The sequence below is a fragment of the Scardinius erythrophthalmus genome (assembly GCF_964197995.2).
Source record: "Scardinius erythrophthalmus genome assembly, chromosome: 7".
NCBI lineage: Eukaryota > Metazoa > Chordata > Actinopteri > Cypriniformes > Leuciscidae > Scardinius > Scardinius erythrophthalmus.
Window position 1 is genome coordinate 12,149,264 of NC_138227.1, and position 20,867 is coordinate 12,170,130.

The 20,867-nt window shown below is 34.1% G+C and overlaps 1 protein-coding gene across 2 annotated transcripts; it reads right to left on the reverse strand.

The window, feature by feature from the left end:
- Positions 1-107: 107 nt before the first annotated feature.
- Positions 108-20,645, reverse strand: tmprss13a (transmembrane serine protease 13a). Of its 2 annotated transcripts, none has more exons than XM_081370439.1 (13): positions 20,048-20,645; positions 14,636-14,816; positions 12,778-12,885; positions 12,504-12,686; positions 10,297-10,423; positions 9,811-9,906; positions 6,953-6,996; positions 6,605-6,767; positions 5,178-5,347; positions 4,927-5,025; positions 2,892-3,034; positions 1,843-1,998; positions 108-1,743 (listed from the first exon to the last, which is right to left on the reverse strand). In XM_081370439.1, the coding sequence occupies exons 2-13, from the start codon at positions 14,760-14,762 to the stop codon at positions 1,729-1,731; spliced, it is 1,431 nt and encodes a 476-aa protein (XP_081226565.1). In that variant the 5' UTR covers positions 14,763-14,816; positions 20,048-20,645; the 3' UTR covers positions 108-1,728. The 2 variants fall into 2 exon arrangements, with proteins under 2 accessions (XP_081226565.1, XP_081226564.1); XM_081370438.1 differs by lacking the exon at positions 20,048-20,645 and adding an exon at positions 19,030-19,116.
- Positions 20,646-20,867: the final 222 nt, after the last annotated feature.

Genomic DNA, 20,867 nt, shown 5'->3' on the forward strand with positions numbered 1-20,867 from the left:
CGCATTGGTTGGTTGGACTTTATAAGCGTAGGCCTATACCGCCATACAACACAAGTCTTCAGTGTTCTTTCCTCGTGACTCCACAATAAGATGAGGTGTTTGTTTTTCAACGTTTCACCAATGATAAATCTTTATTATTATCCACGTTGTTTCTTGTAGACAGAGTTTAAATGCAACGCAAATCAAACTCGTCTGCTTCTCTTGAGAAAAAGACCACAGTAATCTCACACTCAGAAGATTTCTCAACAATGTCTGTTGAGAACAACAACAACAACAACAACAACAACAACAACAACAACAATTTCTCATTAAATTCTTCCAAGAACAAATTATCTTAGCTGTGTTATCCACATTCATTTCATAGCTGTTTTGGAAGTACTGTACAGTTTTGTTCAAAAGTTTACATACTTGCAGTATCTGCAAAATATTAATTATTTTAACAAAATAAGAGGGATCATACACCCCCTGGACAGCACGCCAAATACGCATAAACCTTTACTCTTTCTAATTATTTAAGTGTGAACTCGTGAATTAACATTTTGCAGATTCTGCAAGGTGTATGCAAACTTTTGAGCACGACTGTATATCAACATTTGTCTCCATTATTATTATTATTTACTTTTTTACAAGGTGTTTTAGGAGAAACATCAGGGACAAAGTTGATTCTGCAATAACATTTCCCCACATATTCCTCAAAGTGGAGTTATTTTTGAAAGTCTTAGTCTTAAGACTTAGTCTTGGCTACAGAAAAGGTAATGAAAAGGATATTTCAAGGGTTCTTTAAATCCATTCATAATGTAAACAGATTCACTCGTAATCTTATGCTTAAAGGGTTAGTTCACCCAAAAATAAAAATTCTGTCATTAATTACTCTCAAGTCGTTCATCTTTTGAACACAAATGAAGATCTTTTTGATGAAATCTGAGAAATTTCTGTCCCTCTATTAAAAACTACGCAACTACCACTTTGACGCTTAAAAGTTCATAAAGAAATTGTAAAACTAATCCATATGAATTGAGTGGTTTAGTCCACGAGAATTATCCCTTTAATGTGCTGAAAACCACAATAATGTTTCTTGTCTCACCTGTTATATTTTCAATTCAATTCAATTCAAAAAAAAAAAAATTCTATCCTAAAATGGTTGGCAAATGTTATCTACTTAGACCTTACCTCACACTCTTTCAACTGTGTCACACTTGAAGAATAAAGCTCAAACTGTATCTGCTTTTGGCATGATTTATAAAGAAGCAATATGAATCAGAGAGAAAAGGACGGAATCTTCACACAAGCTAAAACAACACAATCATTTTATCTTAGCTCATAGACTGATTTTCAAATAAAATGAACACCCCTTTGGTTAATAAATACATATTAGTAGACACTCCCATTATTTCTGTAGAATCAGTGCAAGGATACAGATTTAAAGAGGCAACAAAGGCTCAGATTCAGCATTGTGCTGTGAACTTACAGTATAAATGCAAAGAAAAGAATGAGAAAAGTGCAGCAACATGGGCTTCAACGCCTGCAGCTCTGCTTTCCCAGGTTGAGTTGTTTTATTCTCGTAGGAGATCGTGGAATCAATAAAGTGTTTTTCTTTGTCCAATTGTGGCTACAATATTGCAACATTGTCCCATGTCAAAGTGCATTACTCTGTCCTTCATCTTTTGTTCTGTGTCCACTGTCATTGTTAAATTCTCAGGAATGGACACACCATACAGAAGAAAGGCATCAGGGCTTCTCTTGCTAATATTTCAAATGACAAGATATAGACATGTTAAGAGAAAGCACTAAGTATAAAGTATTTATTATGATCTACATGTTGGACCATGTTGTCCACCTTACCTGCATCGTGCTGTAGATCCAGGGCAGAAGGCTGGTCACTCTGCTATATACTCCTGGTTTTTGTCTTTTTCCACAACCTGCTCCCCAACTGGTGATTCCGGCCAGATACCAGCGTTCATCATTTCCCTTGCACATCAGTGGACCTCCACTGTCCCCCTGAGACCCAAAACAAGGACAGAGAGAAAGAGAATGGAACTTCAGACCATTGTGAACAAACAACAGTAACATTTTACTTTATATGTAATGCATTATAAAAGTATATTTAATGCATTAATTATGCATTGTAATGCACCTTATAATGCATTGTGTGGTTTCATGAACAGTAACCACAGTTATAAAGCATTATTGTACTGAACTATTCATTGAACACACCTTTAGAAAGCATATCAAATAACCAATTTCAGACGTAACAAAGAATCTGCACATATAATAATGCATTTTAAATGTTTCTGAAAATATATAATACATTACGAATACATTTAAAATACATTATACATAAACATTAAGTAAAGTGTTTCTAAAACATTTATTAAAATAGTGTATAGTACAATTTAAAACAAAATAAATTCATTGTTTTTTGAAAAGTACTTTTAATATAGGCTACAGTATATAGAAACAGTTATTTATAGAAAAGGGGTCCTTTTGATGATATAATTCACAAGTTAGTTGTACCACATGATTTTGTTGGTTGCACTACTAAATGATTCAATATTATTTCTAAGAAATAAGATAAAATAAGAAAATATTATATTCCTTTTCCTATAAGTTTTTTACAAAAAAAAAGAAAAAAAGAAAGTGTGACATATAGGCCTACTGTAATTTTCATATAAAATAGTTCCTAAAGCAAATGTCATCATGCTTGCATAAATGCTTGGTTGAATAAAACATATTTGCAGCACTGTGAACAACAACATACAGCATTTGCCCAAACACCAGAATGAATCAATGTCATGAGACAAAGAAACACTGGGCGAGACTTGGCCAGTAAATAATATATTTGCCTGAGGTCACTCTGTGGTCTAGTATTATGGACACAATGGTGGATTCACCTGACAGGAGTCCCGGCCCCCATTCATATCGCCGGCACATATCATATTCTTAGTGATGGCTCCCATGTACACCTGATTGCTGTTACACTCAAGTGTGTCAATGACATTCACTGCTACATCCATAAGAGTCGTGGAGCTATGGTCTGTGGAATAATGGAAACACTCACAGTCAAAGGTCAAGGTCGGCTAGAAAGCTTAGAAGAAAACACACACTGTGATGTGGACAAACTTCGAAGCTCAAATCAGCAGTTTGCAAACTGTATTAGCGTGAATTTTATGAATAGTATGAATAGGTTGTATTTCACCAAAAAATAAAATTTTATTTAGGATTATTACTATTGTTAAAAGTTTTTTTTTTCTTCATATTTACTATTTTATATAATTATATTCATTATATTTTTGCATAAAGAAAATAAAGCCCATTGAAATATTTTCATTTGCATTGTGACATTTTTATGATTTCCCACCCCAATTTCTTATTTACTGTAATGTCTTCAAATGTTTTTATTTTTTAATTTATTATAATAAATATAGTAGTATATATATATATATATATATATATATATATATATATATATACACAGTACCAGTCAAAAGTTTGGAAACATTACTATTTTTAATGTTTTTGAAAGAAGTCTCTTATGCTCATCAAGCCTGCAGTTAAAAAAAAAACAGTAATATTTTGAAATATTATTACAATTTAAAATAATGGTTCTCTTTTTTAATATATTTTAAAATGTAATTTATTTTTGTGATGCAAAGCTGAATTTTCATCAGCAAGTACTCCAGTCTTTGGTGTCTTATGATCCTTCAGAAATCATTCTAATATGATGATTTGATACTCAGTTATTATCAATGATGGAGACAGTTGTGCTGTTTAATATATTTTTTTGGAATACTTTTTTCAGGATTCATTGATGAGTAAAACGTTAACAGCATTTATTCATAAAAACAGCATTTATTCAAAATAAAAACATTTCTAACAATATAAATCGTTACCATCACCTTTTATCAATTTAACTTATCCTTGTTGAATTAAAGTACTAATTTCAAAAAAAAAAAAGAAAAGTTATTGTTCCCAAACTTTTGAACGTGTGTATATTGTTACAAAAGATTTCTATTCTAAATAAATACAGTTCTTTTTAACTTTTTATTCATCAAATAATCCTGAAAAAAGTATCTCAGGTTCTAAAAAAAATATTAAGCAGCACAACTGTTTCCAACATTGATCATAAATCATCATATTAGAATGATTTCTGAAGGATCATAAGACACCAAAGACTGGAGTACTTGCTGATGAAAATTCAGCTTTGCATCACAAAAATAAATTCCATTTTAAAGTATATTAAAAAAGAGAACCATTATTTTAAATTGTAATAATATTTCATAATATTACTGTTTTTTTTATTTTTTATTCTTTTTAACTGCAGGCTTGATGAGCATAAGAGACTTTCAAAAACATTAAAAATAGTAATGTTTCCAAACTTTTGACTGGTACTGTGTATATATATATATATATATATATATATATATATATATATATATATATATATATATATATAGTAGTTTATTAGTAATACTCTTTCTCATATATTCTCAATGATGATTGCTATCATTTAAATTTAAATATTTAATTATCCTTTCTGCACACAGGTTTTATAACAAAATCAGCATTAACTGAAGGCAACACAACAAACACTATCATTTTGTATACATACAGAACTTTACAGCTGAAATAATATATCAGATTTTATTGGACATTTCAGGACAAGTCACATCACATGTAAAAAAAAAAAAAAAAAAATCTTAATAATCATAGAAAAATAAAGTTTAATTTTCTTCATGCACAATGTAATTTGTTACTTCTCTCTCTGTCTCTTTAAAAAAAACACACACAGATTTGTGAGATTCACCCACTAAATGTTGTACCTTCTCTATGACCTGCTTAGGTAAATAATAATAATACATTGTTACTCTTTGTCCCATTTTTCCCCCTCAACCATTTTCGTTCATTCTCATTGTTATCTCTCTATACCTGCTCCCTCTTGTGTTGTCCCAAAGCCAGATGTCCGGCACGCTAATCCATTAGAAAAGGTCTGGTCAAATGTAGGAAGGCAAACTGGCTGTATGGTATCTGTATGTGAAAGAGAATGTTGAGCTATTGTAGAATATTCAGAATATAAATGTATGGTTCTTTAAGGGTTACTAAATGGTTTCACTGTAGAAAATGCAGTGCAAACATATTTTTGTTTACGTGAACTACTCCATTAAGTCAATCCAACTCACTGGAGAAAGCAACAGGACTGGTGAGTTTCAGTAAGGCGATGTCATAATCATTGGTGTTGCTGTTGTAATTCTCATTCACCATAATCTTCTTCACAAGGAATGGGGTCTGAAGGGTATACTGGGAAACAGTCCCAACATAAACACGCCAATTTCCAGAATTCGCCATTGAGCTGTGATCAAGAGAAAAAGATTATCAAGTTAACATTTTCATCAATGTTGTAATGACATACATTGATTAAAAGAATGTCTGAAAACTCACTGAAACTCAAAGCAGCTATAAATAATAAACATTTGACAATTGGTACGCTAGTTCCTGCAGCTTAACTAGAATATTACATTAGCAACAAACATGAAGCTTTTAAACATTTGCGAATCTTCTGTTTTGTATGGAAGCTTATTTCCGCCACAGAATAAAACATTTTAAGAGATAATTGCGACTTTTTATTTCACAATTGCGAGTTTACATCTTAGTCAGAATTGCGAGATATAAAGTCGAATTCTGACTTTATAACACACAATTGCGACTTTATATCTCGCAATTCTGACTTTATAACACGCAATTGCGACTTTATTTCACGCAATTCTGACTTTATAACACGCAATTGCGACTTTATTTCACGCAATTCGCAATTGTGAGAAATAAAGTCAGGATTGCGAGATGTAAACTCGCAATTGTGAGATAAAAAGTCGCAATTATCATTTAATTTTTTTTATTTTGTGGCGGAAACAAGCTTCCATAGTTTTGAATCAGTGGTCCAGAACTTGTATTGAAGTCACATGATTTCAGCCAATGAGGCTTTGTTACGTTATACTGTTCTAAGCCTTGAATAATTTGTTGTATCTAGGTGGTGTTGGAGTGTCTAAAGGCCCGTTTACACCAAGCATGATAATAATAATAGTAATATTCATAATATAAAAATTGATCTAAATATAAAATAATAGCAGAATCCACAGCACAACCATAATGCAGCACAGAGAAACAATATCATTGGAATCACTTACATAGACAACTATTTTTTTCCAGCTGATGAATGATTAAAAGCAATGACAGCCAATCAGAATCCAGTAGACCTTAAAGAGCTTGAGCATTTAAAGCAGCAGATGACAAAACGGCAGCATGCCTTTAGAATAAGCACAATAATAGTGTCCACCGTTATAGTTAACTTTATAGTTATCGTTCTTGGTGTGAACGGCCTTAAAGGGATAGTTCACCCAAAATTTTTTATTCTGTCATTAATTACTCATGTCGTTCCAAACTCGTAAGATTTTCATTTATCTTCAAAACATAAATGAAGATTTTTTTTTTATAAATGTTTTATTTATGTAATCAATGTAAAACTTAAGCATGTCTAATAATGAAGAGGAGAATGATATTTAATTGCTTAGAATGGACCTAGTTAGTCAATGCCTGCTGCCTAATAACCAACCTTGGGAAGCAATGGGCAGCTGACACAACAAAGTCTGGAGAGATGAGCGATCCACCACAAACATGGTGTCCATTGAAATGCAGGCTGACCTGCCAAGGCCACTGGCCAAGTTTAGAAGACGTGCCCCCTATGATCCTGGAGTCACTTTGCTGCTTGCCACAATCTAAAAAACAAAAAAAAAAAAAAAAAAAACTATTAATTCGAAGGATTTACATTTACTCATTATCCAAACAATGTCACTTATGGAGTGAACAATGATTGAAGGTGTACTGTGATGTATAACGTTTCATTTAGTTATGCGTCATAGTAATTTGATGTAAAGTGTAAACTGATCAAATTTATTCTTACCTGTACACTCAAGTGAAACTGCACGGTGGTCCAAACAGCTCGAGCTGAACAAAGAAAAATTGTGAAAGACATTATGTTATATTGAGGAAGTTCTTATCCCAGCTAACAGGGAGTATTCTCAGAACTTTGAGTAACATTCTGGAAAGGTTCTCTCAAAGTTATGAACAAACATTGTTCCAGTAACATTAATGAGCAGCTTTCACGTGATTTCACACCTTTATAGGAACGCCCACCTGGAGAGTGAAACAAGGCTTTCCTCCACTGCCCGCCAGTAATTTTTACCAGGTTTGTACTAAGTACTAATAAAGTAAGACAGTGATTTTAAAATACCAAATTCAATATACACCTTATTGATGATGTATACTATGCAAAGGCAAGCAGATGAACCCAGAATATAAATGTCTAATTAAGCATTTTTCCACAGAAAACCATTCTAAAGAAAATGCTTAACGATTTAGCCTGTTGCATTGCGTTCATATTTTGGATTCATCTGCTCGCCTGTATAAAATATTCATCATAAATAAGGTGTGTACAAAGTTTGATCTTTTAATACTTTCCCTGCCATTGACAGAATTTTCCAGCTTTCCATGTTTTCACTGTTATACGGTAGGGGGCGCTATTACACATCTTCTAAACGAGTACCGAATCTCCAGATCAAAACAGGCAAAAAAGGAGCATAAACAAAAGATTAAAGCATTGCTTATCCCTCTGGGCTTCTTCGTAAATGGGTCACACTTAGCTTCCCTCCGGTCAAAAAAGGACGAAGCCTTAAAATTTTACTTTATTTTTTCCCAGGATAACCAATCAAATATATTTTTGTTCTATAATATTTTCTGATTATTATTTCAATTTTTTTGAGTTTTTTATGATACTTTGCATTAATTATATAATTTTTATGAGCTATTTTTTTCCATTAGAATTAATATATATATATTTTTATTTTATATGTATTTTTTTTTTTTCAATAAATGCAACATTTCACATCAAAATAGCGTGCAGGCCTAAAAAACCTATGTGTCATGTCCTATAACCACCTATAGGCTGCCTATAGTTTTTTTATTTATTTATTTTATTTATTTATTTTTATTCCCATTCGGAAAGAAAAAAAATGAATTACATTTATTAACTCCTAACGAGTGCTGAGTAATCCCTCTAAAACCGAGTGTACCGCCAGCAGGCGCCACCTAGCTGCAAAAATATTCATTACCATATTTTTCAAAAATCTTGCCTTGATTAACACAAAGTTGATGTCATTTGAAAGCTTAGAGTCTGAACTTTACAGTGAATGTATCCACTTTGAAAAACTCTTAAGTATTGCTGAGTTATTTGCTGATAAATAGAATTTCTTTTTTTTTTCATAATCTATAAAATAATGTACTGCAATGTGTCAAAAACATCATACAGCTCATGAAACATTCACAGATCATTGAAAATGGCACTTCATTTTTTACAGCATATTATTACAATTAAAATGAGCCCAAAATTAACATAATCTATTGCTTTTATGACAAGATATTCTTCATGGAGAAAAAAATGCCCATGAGGGGGTGTCAAAGACTGTACAAAAAGGCTATCTCTTTTCCAAATGCTGTAACTTTTGATTCCTTTATCCAAAAATGTATTTTTTATATCCAGATGCAGCTAACATGTAGGGGGACTTCACTAAAAAAGAATTTTCCTCCTACCTTATTTCCTTCCTGAGTTATTCCATGACAAATAAGAAAGATATGCAAAATCATAATAAAAATTATATACATATTTTTGTCTTTTATCAGCCGTTTCTCGGCAGGACAATGTCCAAATGTAATCTAATTTATATTTTAAAAAAATTTAAAAAGAGTTCTTTCAAATGATACCTACCTTTTGACTCTCCTTGCTACAGTTTTGGAGTTATAATTATATAGTTTTTATATAGTTTGGAGCATAATTTGTTGTGTGTTTGTGTGTGGGGGTGTGGGTGTGCGTGTATGTGTGGGTGTGGGGGGGGGTGTCATATTTGCACTCTTGATGTTTTAGAGTGTCACCCCTTTATTGCTGTGCACTTTTTTCTGCACAGTGGCTGATTTGTAGTTTGTACCACTAAAAGTTTCTCTGAGTTTTCGTATTTTTTCGTATTTCCCATTCATTTCCTATGTCGGTCATTTTTGACCGGGAGGAAGCTAAGTGTGACTATTTTTTTACGACCCTTTAACATATCCGAATCATGTCCATGATTTTTTTGTGTGTTCACATAGCTAATACAACAAAAGTTACCAAGTGTCATCCCATTCCAATGAAGCAAAAAAAATTAAAAATGTAAAAGTTTTCGGTCATTTTCGGACGAAGAAGCCCAGAGGGTTATGCACGTTGGAGTCTTTGGATGAAAACGCGATTTTCTCAGCTTTTTTTTTTCACTGTCCAATGAATCGAATGAATGGAGAGACGGTCCTTCCGTTGTCGTGATGAAAGCTACAGTTGCTTTGAACGCCCGGAGAGTGCGATGATGGAGGATAAACTTGTGGTGCTCTCGCGGGTTTCCAGGAGCTTAACGACTTCACAAACCAACTACCACAATGTTAACAGAAAGTAAATAAAGTTAATAAAAGGCTGATTTGACGTTTACTTGACTGACAGGACAGCTGTTTCGGTGGTTGCCTAGCAACATAAAAAACGCAGCGCACCGCTCGTTCTGTGTGATCGGGGCAGTGCTGTGTGCCTCGCGTTTTCGAACCTGAAAAACGCGTTAGGTGTAACCAAGGCATGTTTTGAAGATTAAGAAACTTTCTCACAGCTTGAATGTTAGCGAAACGTTTTTAGAACATATTTTTGTTAGCTGGGATGCTGTTCTACAATCTGCACTTTATTTGATCTGGTCTTACCTGACATTGACCAGACCCTGTATAAGTTTGGCTGATCTAGATTGTAGAGTAAGGGCTGTGGACATCTCGCTATTCAATGTACTTGATGCATAAGACCTAAGGGAAAAGAAACACAAGACATCAGCTATATTAAAATAGTTTTTGTTGGAACAAGATTCATAGTTAATGAAAAAATGAAAAATCAGTCATCATTCATTCTATCCATTATGTCGTTCCAAACCTGTATGACTTTCTTTCTATCCTGGAGCGCAGAATACAATATTTTGTAAATGTACAAGTCATATGGACTTTTATGTTGCTTTTAGTGCTCTATTAAGGTTGATGGACCCTAGTCGCTGCTGACCAAGAGCTATGTGAACATTCTTCAAAATTTCATATTGTGTTCTACTAAGAAAAGAAAGTCATATGGGTTTGGACCAACTAGTACTGTAAATGGTAGCTGAATTTAAAGAAATGTTCTTGTTAGTGATAGATAAATATGTTTACCGTCTAAAGCCCAGTTGTTCACAGATCTGGTCAGCATAACTCTTATCCATTCCCTGATTACAGACTGGAAGGAATCGACCATCCTGAGCAGTTCTGACCTGCAACTTTCCACCTTCACCAAATCTCACTGAGAACATTGGAAAGGAATGTTAAACAGTGAAATTGCATTTCCTTAAATTTTTACTTTTTTTTTTTACTTTTTTAACAGTAAACATATCTGACCATCATTAAAACAACTTTAATATACTTGAGGTATTGCAAGATATTAAGACTTGCTTTCTGAAATATATATTGAAGTGTTATTTTAGTATTATTTACATACTATTATAATATTTATTCATATTTTGAATTGGTCTTTATTTTAATTTTTTTTTTTTTCATTTTAATATAAGTAATAATATTACTTATAAAATATTGAAATAATTTTCATATTTTAGTCATTTTGTTATGTGCTTTTGTAATTTACATAGTGTATATAATTTGTATTTTTAGCCATTTTAGTTAAGTTAAGGCATTTTTATTCTATTTTATTATAATATTTATATTTTATTTTAATTACCAAAAAATATTTTAAATAGTTTTATTAAACAATAACAACACGGTATAGAATTATCTTGATTTTACTTGTTTACTTTAGCTTAAAGCTCCAATATGTAGGAATTTTGTAATAAAATTTCCAAAAATAACTTGCACAGTGTGATATATTTCCTCCAGTTGTGTACTTACAATATCTCAAAAGTCTCCAAAGATTTTTTATTTCAGAGAAATTCCGATTTTAAATAACTGGCCGTCCCGGAAAAGAAATGTCGCTCCTCAGTGACGCAATATCCCTTTTTTCCGGTGTGGACCATGTGATAGGATATTCCACCACACGGGATTTTTTTTTTTTTTTTTTACAACAACTTTATTGAGGTTTTTTTTCTCATCACAATAAACAATAAAGACGTCTGACAAAGAATAAAAAAAGAATAAAATAAAAAATATGACCCACCACACCGGAATATCGCATGGTCAAATGCGGAAGTGGTGGTTAAAGCGTTATAGCCATAGACTGTACGGTTATAGCTGTTATGGATCACGAACTCTTTGGCGAGTATGGAAGTGCCAACAAAACGAAAGCGTCCATATTCGGATACACTTAGACTGTGTGACAAACGGAGGAATAAAACCCAGATAAATATCGGCAGGCGTTTTCGAGATGGAGAGAGCTGCGCGACTATCTTGGACTTGACAGAGACTCTCTCGCGAGTGTATTGAGACAGGTAAGACATGCAACTGTCAATAATAGCACTTATAAACAAAGTTATATTGCTCTTTGTACTTTGGTAAGGCTTTTTATCACGTGTGGTGACCGAGCTTATGGCAGTACAATTAAATACAATCGGATATGATGTTAAAAAAATATATTTAGTCATTACTTGCAAATGTTCGTTCAAATTTACTTTTAGATATTGGTTTGAACACGTTACACAACACGGCATTAACCATAAAAACGTAAAACTGCACAACATTAACCAAACAAATCATTTGACAAATAGCTGTATGTTGCAGATAATATAGCATAACATTTCACGTTCCTTGCAGTTCATTAATTATGATGAAATAAAATAATACGATCAGACATACAGGTAATACAAAAACGAATAAATTACCTCATCCGTGATCATGATTCATTAATTCCATGTAGATATATCGCTAGATGGTGAAAACGCATAAAAAAAACGACATCTCCCATCGTCATCACCTCCTTCATAGCGTCATCAAGCTTCGCCTTTGTTATTGTTGAAACTGCGCCCTCTTGTGGTCAAATACCAAAGTCGCATACTGGAGCTTTAAATTTAACATTAAAAACAATACTAATCTGGTAAGATTTTTTTTTTGTACGGTTTTGTTTTGTAAAATGTAGTAAAAAAGAGGTTTAGATATATTTGCTTTTTGCGGTGCAACTTGCACTGTGGTTTTTAACAGCCTTTTTGTTTTTTTCATAACAATAAATAGAGGCCTTACTGTGTACTGTAAATGTTTATTGCAGTCCAGTCAGTTTCTGGCTAATCTTCAAATCTAGTTTCCTTATCAAGACATGTCAACCTTGTGGTTTTCACCCAAGTATTATCCAAAACACTCAACCAATAATCTCTTTGTAATGTTTCCTAAATGAATCAGTAACATCTGATAGTCCGCCTCTTTGTTGTAGAAAGTGAGCTCACCGCAGTTTGTCTCATCGCTGGCCTGTTGGCAGTTTTTGATGCCGTCACACTGAATGGAGGAGCTGGAGCAGTTGTCAGACCCCTTCATGTCGTCATGCGTCTCGTGGTCTTCATTTTCATTGCAATCTTTTCCCTTGCAACTGTCCCCATAATAGGCGGAATATGACTTGGATCCGTAACGCACTATCCCCATAAGTGAGAGAGTGGCAAAGAAAACAATCAGGGAAAGGGGTTAAGGTACAAGGTGAGCATTAATGGTGAGTCCTGTCGTTACCTCCAAGCCAGATGGCCAGTCCAATGAGAAACAACAGAAACAGCGCACCTCCCCATCCACCCCAACACTTGCCACTCCGTCCACAAGACTCCTGCCTTTTTGGAGGAGCTGAAGGAACAAGAACAAATCAGCAATCCAACTAAACTAATGTCCCACATTTGAGATCAAAAGTGTGTAGCACTACTATAATTGTAGGCAAGTTGAGGACTGTTCATTTATTCAAAAATACATTTGAATGCAATTTATTAAATGTATAGCGGAGGATTTTTTTACTTCCGGGTGAAATGCCTATACTATTGGTCCTCCTAATTGTCAATCATTCTGGTGAATCAATCAAACTTTTCAAAAAGTGGAGAGGGCGGGTCTTATCTAAAATTCGGAAAGATCCTCCGCTATACCTTTAAGACAATGGGCCCTATCATACATCCAGTGCAATGCAGCGCCAGGCAAGTGTGTTTTGCTAGTTTCAGCCTGACGCAGTTATCATTTTCACATCCTGCGCCATGTTGTTAACATAGCAAATGCAAATGCGAATAACTGGCTTTTTAAGGGAATATGAAATGAGACTCTGATTGTTTTTTGTGCACATTACGCCCAAAACACACCCATTACTCATTAAAAGAATAGGGACAACCCTTTTAGACCATGCGCTGGGTGCGCCAACCATTTTTCCCATCGTTAAACTAGCAAAAGTGGATTCGGAAAAGCTCTAAGTGCACTTGCCCGTGTGCTTTAGACCATGCGCTTAGATCGTTAAAATAGGGCCCAATGACTTCAATTTACATTGTCTATTATGAACATTTTCAATTTCTGAATTAACTGTAATTTTTGTTTGTTTGTTTTTTAGTGGGGTTTGATGTAAAAATGTATAGGTGGTGTAACTGTCTGGAGAATGCAATGTTTAAAAATGTAGAAAATTCTTGAGGGAATAGTTTGGCAGTCTTTCCTTGTTATTGTAAAACAATTATTAATTAAAAAACAAAAATATATTGTTGTGAGGAATTAGGAATACATTCCCATGACTTGATAATTTGTTCTATCGTTTCAGTTAAATCATCTGCATGTACTACAAATTAGTACAATGTGGCCACAATTTAACAAGAATGAGGGTAAGAATTAACAAAGGCTATGAATGTAAAGGTTGTGGGGACAGATTGTTAATTTGGGATAACAGTATCTTATTTTTCTGCATGTTATGTGTAGGGCTCCATAAATCTGATTCAGAGTGTTGACAAACATTTTGTCCAGCCCTCTTGTTGTTAGTAACAAGAAACCCAGAAACAGGAAACCTCACAAACAAGACCTTGTAGATTGTCAGTCTGTATGTCAAGGTCAGAAAGTTTCATATATATTTATTTTTCCTGTCTAATTAGGTTTGAACTGTTAAATACATGTACTTATGAGTCAAAATGCCTATCTTTGCAAGTATCCTCGTAGACAGTCATTTATTTCTTAAGTGAACGTAAACAGTTGAGAAAGAAAATGCACAAGGATCCATGCATTCGGTCTTAAAGTGACAGCAACCTAATATAAAAAAATGCTTGAACTTTTATCAAAATGTTGTTAATACTTTTTGCTTAAATGCTATTCTATTTGAAATTGTAAACATAAAAAAAAAATCAACAACACGATCATTACATTTCTAAGAATTTGGTACATGCTTTGTAAAGCAATTTTTTATTGTTTTTAAACATTCCTATTTTCCAGTTTTTAATGTTATAAATTTGAGTCTCAAGCATTGCAGGTATAACTGTATGCAGTATGCAGATATTAGCTTCATTTAGCAAGAGCATATTGTGGAGAAAGCTTTTTTATGGGAAGCACCAAATCGGCGTGAATAAATAGATTCAGTACTTACCAACAACTCGCTGTGTGACGATGACAGCTGATACCTGAACTTGTGCTGGGTCCTTCTGAACATAGTATGGCACAGTTTTCTGCGCGACACCATATTTGTCCTGACAAATCACCTCCTCGTAGGTCATAGGAGGGGTCTGTGGGTCCACTGCCACAGAGTAGTATGGTGGAGGAAGGTCCTTCTACAAAAGAGAAAGTGAAAGAAACCACATCATCTCTATTATAGTTGGCATGGTTTGACAAGTAAAATCCTTTTAACATACTAAAGATGCCACACATTGCTCTTAGTAGAACTTGTTTGTGTGCCTTGTCTTAAATATTTAAAATGCCTTCCACTCCCCAACAGGATTCTATGAGTTCTGCATTCTAGTCAAATGCCATAACAAATATGTCAATATACTTGTATTTCTAGTTTTTATTCATCACGTTTTTTTTGTTTTTTTTTTGTCCTGAAATGAAGTCGCCATGAAATTTGGTGATGCACAGCCAAATAAAACAACTTCCCAAATGAGAAAACAAAATAAACTTTTTTTTAATCCTATTTTTGGAGTTATTGACTTTGGTGCCTATTTTTATGAAGGCCTAATTGTATTTACTATTTTCTTTCATTTTAATTTTTATTTTTATTAGATTGTTGTTGTATGCTACATACGTTTAATAGTTATTTGATGTGTACATACTTAAACATAGAGTGTAATTTGATGATTTGGTCACTAAAATGGGATCAAACCTGATCAATGAGGCTATTTGCGCTGACTGCATACTTCATCAACATAACCTTCTATATTGACAATCTGTACAAAATTTGACATTTAACCTAAACTGCCATTTGTATTAGACCATAATGCTTGAGTTTCGTTCATTTCCTTGTCTTGCTCATTTTCACCCCTTTGATTGTATTGGTTCAGACTGCCCAATCCATTATCATCCATGATAAGACTGAACAAATGCAATCAGGGTATTCTGTAATGGGCACTGTCTTCTGGGAGAGACTTTGTCTTGATGAAAGGTAGGCAGATTGCCTCTGACAATGTGTTGATGTCTTCACACTGATTTGTAACTTAGACAGTATGGTTGCAAGAATCTAATGGTTTGCTTCCTTGTTAGCACAACAGTCCTGAAAAGAATACATTCTTTCTTCTTCTACTTCTGAATGGATGGATTTCACTACAGGAAGTATTTATTTTACGGGAATAGTTCAGTAAAGGATTTAAAACTCGTATGACTGACTTTCTTCTGTGGAATGCAAAAAAAAAAAAAAAACATTGTGATGATGGCTGGCCACTATAACACTTCAAGCTTCAAACATAATGCAAATAAAAGTTGTCCAATCGAATCCAAACATTAATCATTGAAAATAATCCCTCTAATTCTGTGACCAAATAATTTGAGTCAGTAAGCTGCTCTCTAGAACTGGATCAGTCCACTTCATGAACGAACCAACTGATTTATTGAAAAAAATAATCAAGATAAACAATGATTTTGATGATTTTTTCTAATCTTGGAGAGTGTGGATTTCAATCTGTGAGAAAAATAAATATTAGTTTTATTTCTTGGTGGTTTGTCTGCAATGTTTATGAGGGTAGTTGCAGTATTTCTAGTTAATACTAAAGTTAGGTTCACATAGCTAATTGGAATACTTGATTCTGACTAGTCAATCGCTGCAACTTTTAACACATCTTTAAAGCTGGCATGAAATCGACGTTGCGATAGTCTTTTATTCCCTATTGTGACACATATCCGAGTGAAACAGTTTCTCTAACAAGAAAAAAAATGTAGGGCGGGACTTTTGTCCAAGGGGAATTGATTGGATGGTTGTGGTTTGCTATTGGTCGATCTCATGTGAGTGACAGGTTGCCCCACCCTCAAGCCACTAAACGCATCATCAGAGAAGAGAAGACATTACAAGAGGGAGGGGAAGTTATTTTGATTAAAGGATATTCAAAAAAATAATATTGTACATGGATAAAGAATTTTTAATAAACTGCAATATTACATAAAAACAAGAATTGTATGTTTGACTTTATGGTGACTTGACATGTAACTTTCTTTTCACAGTGCACAATGTCTGTCAATACTGATGTCTTTCTCAGTCAAAACACATTTCACAGGATCGCAGACAGGTCTAGATATTTAACCTGCTAAATATCTGTCATCTGATATTAGTCTTTGAAAATTGACACAGCGATAGTCACTAACATGTATGAGCACTGCTTTGTCTCCATTAATGGTCAGCGAGTGGGAAATCATGGCTAAAATCATAGTGTCAGGGTGACATTACTAAAATTACTGCTTATTATTTTGAATATTGTTTTTAATTGCATTACTACTTCTGTATCAGGTAACGATTAAGGTAAAAATGACTTGATAGCACTTCAGAGGCCAGTTGCATATATATTTTGTTAAGACTGTGTCTTAAAAACTAGTCTGACCAACTGTAATCAGTCTTACCATTCAGATTCAAATGAGATTAATCTACCTTTTTATGGGACTTTTGAAAGTCATTACCATGTCCAACCACGTCACGCCACGGTCCAACCATTTGGTGATAATGACCAGCTTGACTACACATTATCCATTACAAGTTATGTATAGTCTATTGCAGAACACCTTTGGAAACTATGCAGTTTAACCAGACGTTTTGTTATGCTATACTGAGTTGTGTTTTGTGACTGATGTATTTTGAAGGTCACAGCCTCCCTCACTTTAATTTCCAGTTTAATGGCCTCTTTTAAAAGATGTACCTCTTCAGTCCAGTGAGTAGGTGTGTAAGTGTTGACAATGCTTCACCAAATGACAACAAACTTGTCTGTTTACACCCGCAGTGTCACCAAAACTATGCATGTTTCACACACTGCCAAGATTTGACAGGTGGGCCATGTTTTCTGGGCTTTGAATATGTATTAAATTCACATTGTATTGATGTCATTTTTCCACAAGTGTTGCATGAGTCAACACCACTTTTCCTACCACAGCTTAGAGGCTGCATGGAAGGTGTTTTTTTGGTTATTGCCTGCCTAATAGGTTAATAAATATGGGTGCTTAACCCATTCAACCAGACCAGTCATATTTGTTACCCAAATCACATTTAGTTGTTGATGTTTTCAACTATTTAGTTGATTGTTTTTGCTGCAGTGCCACTAATACATTCTTTATGATGTCAAATGTGAATTGGTCATAATAGCGTTATAATAATCATAATAATGTTTCTTTGAATAATCATTAAACCTACTTAACTATAGTTATATTTAACTACCCAGGTCTAGAATGATGACTCTTAAATTGACATACCAGAACAATACTGACCCCAGTTTCTGTCTAGAATGAATAGTGGGTTTCTGTCTGATATGCATGTATCCTGCATGAGTGTTATTCAACTACCTAGATCCTAGATTATCTTTAAATTCTTCTTTAGCATTAAGTTGGTTTTACAACAAGTCCTGATACAGACAGCTAAAATTATTAAATACATAGCTAAACACCTTCCAGTTTTCCAAATTTGACCAATGAGGTGTGTTATAGGTCTCACATTTCAGTGTTTGCTACCGAAGCTTAGATATGAGAAAGAATGAGAAAGTTTTCAGGTCAATGTGGAGGAACTGGTTAGTCAAAACTCTTACAATTACCAAAAATAGCATGATCAGCAATTATATAAAGCAATTATCAGCAAACTAGCTGTCAAAGTAAAAAAAAAAAAAAAAAAATTATATTATATATATAATATATATATATATATATACCATCACCATATTTTTACATTACTATAATAATTTAGGTGACACTTTATATTAGGGTCCCATTAGTCACCATCAGTTAATGCATTTACTAACATTAACAATGAATTTATTCCTCTTTGTAAAAAAAATGCATTCATTCATTGTTAATCCACATTAGCTCAGAACCACTGAATAATATTAACAGATACAACTGTAATTGTTAGTTCACACTAACTTATATTATAACTTATTTATAATTCGAATAATTTCTTGATCATGTAGAAACTTGGTAAATGTGTGAAAAATGTTAATGCCACAACTTTTTTTTTGTCCTAATGAGTGTGTGTCACATATTGGTAACGCATTAATGCTTTAGTTAAAATTTGTTTAATCACACTTAAGATTAATCACACTTCAAAATCATTTGAACCAATTAACAGCTCTATTTTTATATGCCATTTCTCTTTCATTGTTTTAACAAAGCAAAACAAAAACTTTCTTAGTACCCTCTGGTGCTCAACATACAAGCCAGACCCTTACAAACGCATTTATATAAAAAGTCCACTGAAATAAACCACACGATATAGAACGTTAACATGTCACACATGCATGAAAACATAGTTGAGATAAATACAAAAGCATACACACTTGCAGCCAAAACACGGCGATCGTGTCTTACCGTATCATTGTCTGCCATTATAGGCACAGGAGTGAGAACTATGGTTAGATCCAAAAGTGACTTGGGTGGATAGAAGTTCAACCTGTCTCTACAGTCCTAAAGGAAAAATGTGACCCTCATTTCCATTTTTCACCTGCTTTTCAAGACATAGTTAGGACTGCCCTCTTATCCTCCCTCTTTTAGTTTCAATGTAGGAATGCCAGTGTCACATCTACCTGCCCGACCAGTTTCACAACACCGGAGCCCTGCACATCTTCTCACCTACCCTCTGGCTCACCTAGAATTGATGAGCTAAAAATAGTTTCATATCAAAATAACTTCCCTGTTGTAAAGTTATCAATATTGTCTCATTTCTCTGCAATTGGCAGGCTTAATTCATATTGTAAAGTAATGGTGACATACTACACCACTGTGTTCAGAGTAAAAAAAAACAAAAACAAAAAAAACAGTAGTCAACATTTGAAGTGGATCAAAAAAGTGAATCAAAGTTGTCCTAGACAAGAACGGGTATTGTTCAAAATTCATGTATAACTTTGATGAAAGGTTTTGATCCACTTCAAATGTTGCCTACTGTAGTTCTGTTGGATAAATATAGATGACTAGTTTGACTAAAAGTTGCTTGCTTGATCAGAGATTTAAATATGTTAAACTTCAATCATTCTAACCAATCATTCAACCATACATCAATCATTCAAATATGAACTGCACAGGCCAGAAGTTGGGTAATAATTGAAGTGTAACTTTGTTACAAAGCTGCCTGAAAAGCTGCAATGTCAGTAGTGTAAATGAACCATGTTAACTCGTTCACCGTGTTCACGTTTATTTGTCAGCAAAAGTCCGCGTGACACGTTTTGCTACAAATTGTATCTTATGCATTTTTGTATCCCCGCCCACAGACAGTCAGATCGACAGAGGGTTATTAACATAACTGTAATGGTAGGTATATCACTGAAAATTAAATATGTCTCTTTAAACAGCATTATGGTAAAATGAAACACTATGGAAACAGCTTTCTTACCTGCACTTGAAATACCACTCGGGTGGAACGGCAGTTTCTTTCAGTTTTTGCCCAACATTTGGCTGTGTTCGTGGACAATCCAGTTTGAAATGTTGACTACAAACAGTAGTCAACATTTCTGTAGCACCATTCGTATTTACGATTCTTTGCAGCAATTTAGCTGCTGCCTACAAGCGCTGGCCTTTCACTTGAAACCGAAAGTAACTTAGCCCCACTGAAACGATACAAAGTCGATACCATAAAAGTATATCCTACTAAAGACGGTATTTTGCTCTAGTCTCAAAATGACAGCACGAGATGAGATGTTCTGAGATGTTCACTTCCTCGGACTGGGAAGTAGGCCTATGCATTTCTATGGCACCACCATCAACGCCTAGATGAAACTGCAGCGGTCAGGTCAGGTGGTACAAGTTGGAGCTCTCAGAAAATTCCCATCGTAATTACAAGCTTTACGAGGACGTGGAAGTTTTTTACAAGTTGAAATCATCTTATTGCATAAATTACGACATGGCGTGAACGCACCTTTTGAATCTGGTAAGCTTGTGTGGGTGCTTCTAATTTCTTATTTGTGCATCCTCGTTTTCTTCCCTCACGTCTCAGCTCCACGGCGCCTCCACCCCCTGTAGGATGCAAGGGAAGGCGGGAAGGAAAGAAAATGAGGACAGAGGAGCGAAGAAACGAGGAAGCATCAATTTGAGTAGGCTACTGTCTGATATCAGTGATATATGAAATATCACGTGTTTTATACAGTGGGCTTTTGGGCACTCAAATGACACTTAATGTATTAATGTTATTTGAAATGAAACTGGACCAATTTAAT

Bases quoted from the DNA above. Each gene is read 5' to 3' on its own strand.
- tmprss13a (XM_081370438.1), bottom strand. The intron at 12,886-14,635 runs GTAAGTACTGAA...TTGTTCCTTCAG, and splicing joins CGTCACACAGCGAGTTGTTG to CTCCTCCAAAAAGGCAGGAG. The intron at 1,999-2,891 runs GTGAATCCACCA...TTTGGGTCTCAG, and splicing joins GGGGCCGGGACTCCTGTCAG to GGGGACAGTGGAGGTCCACT.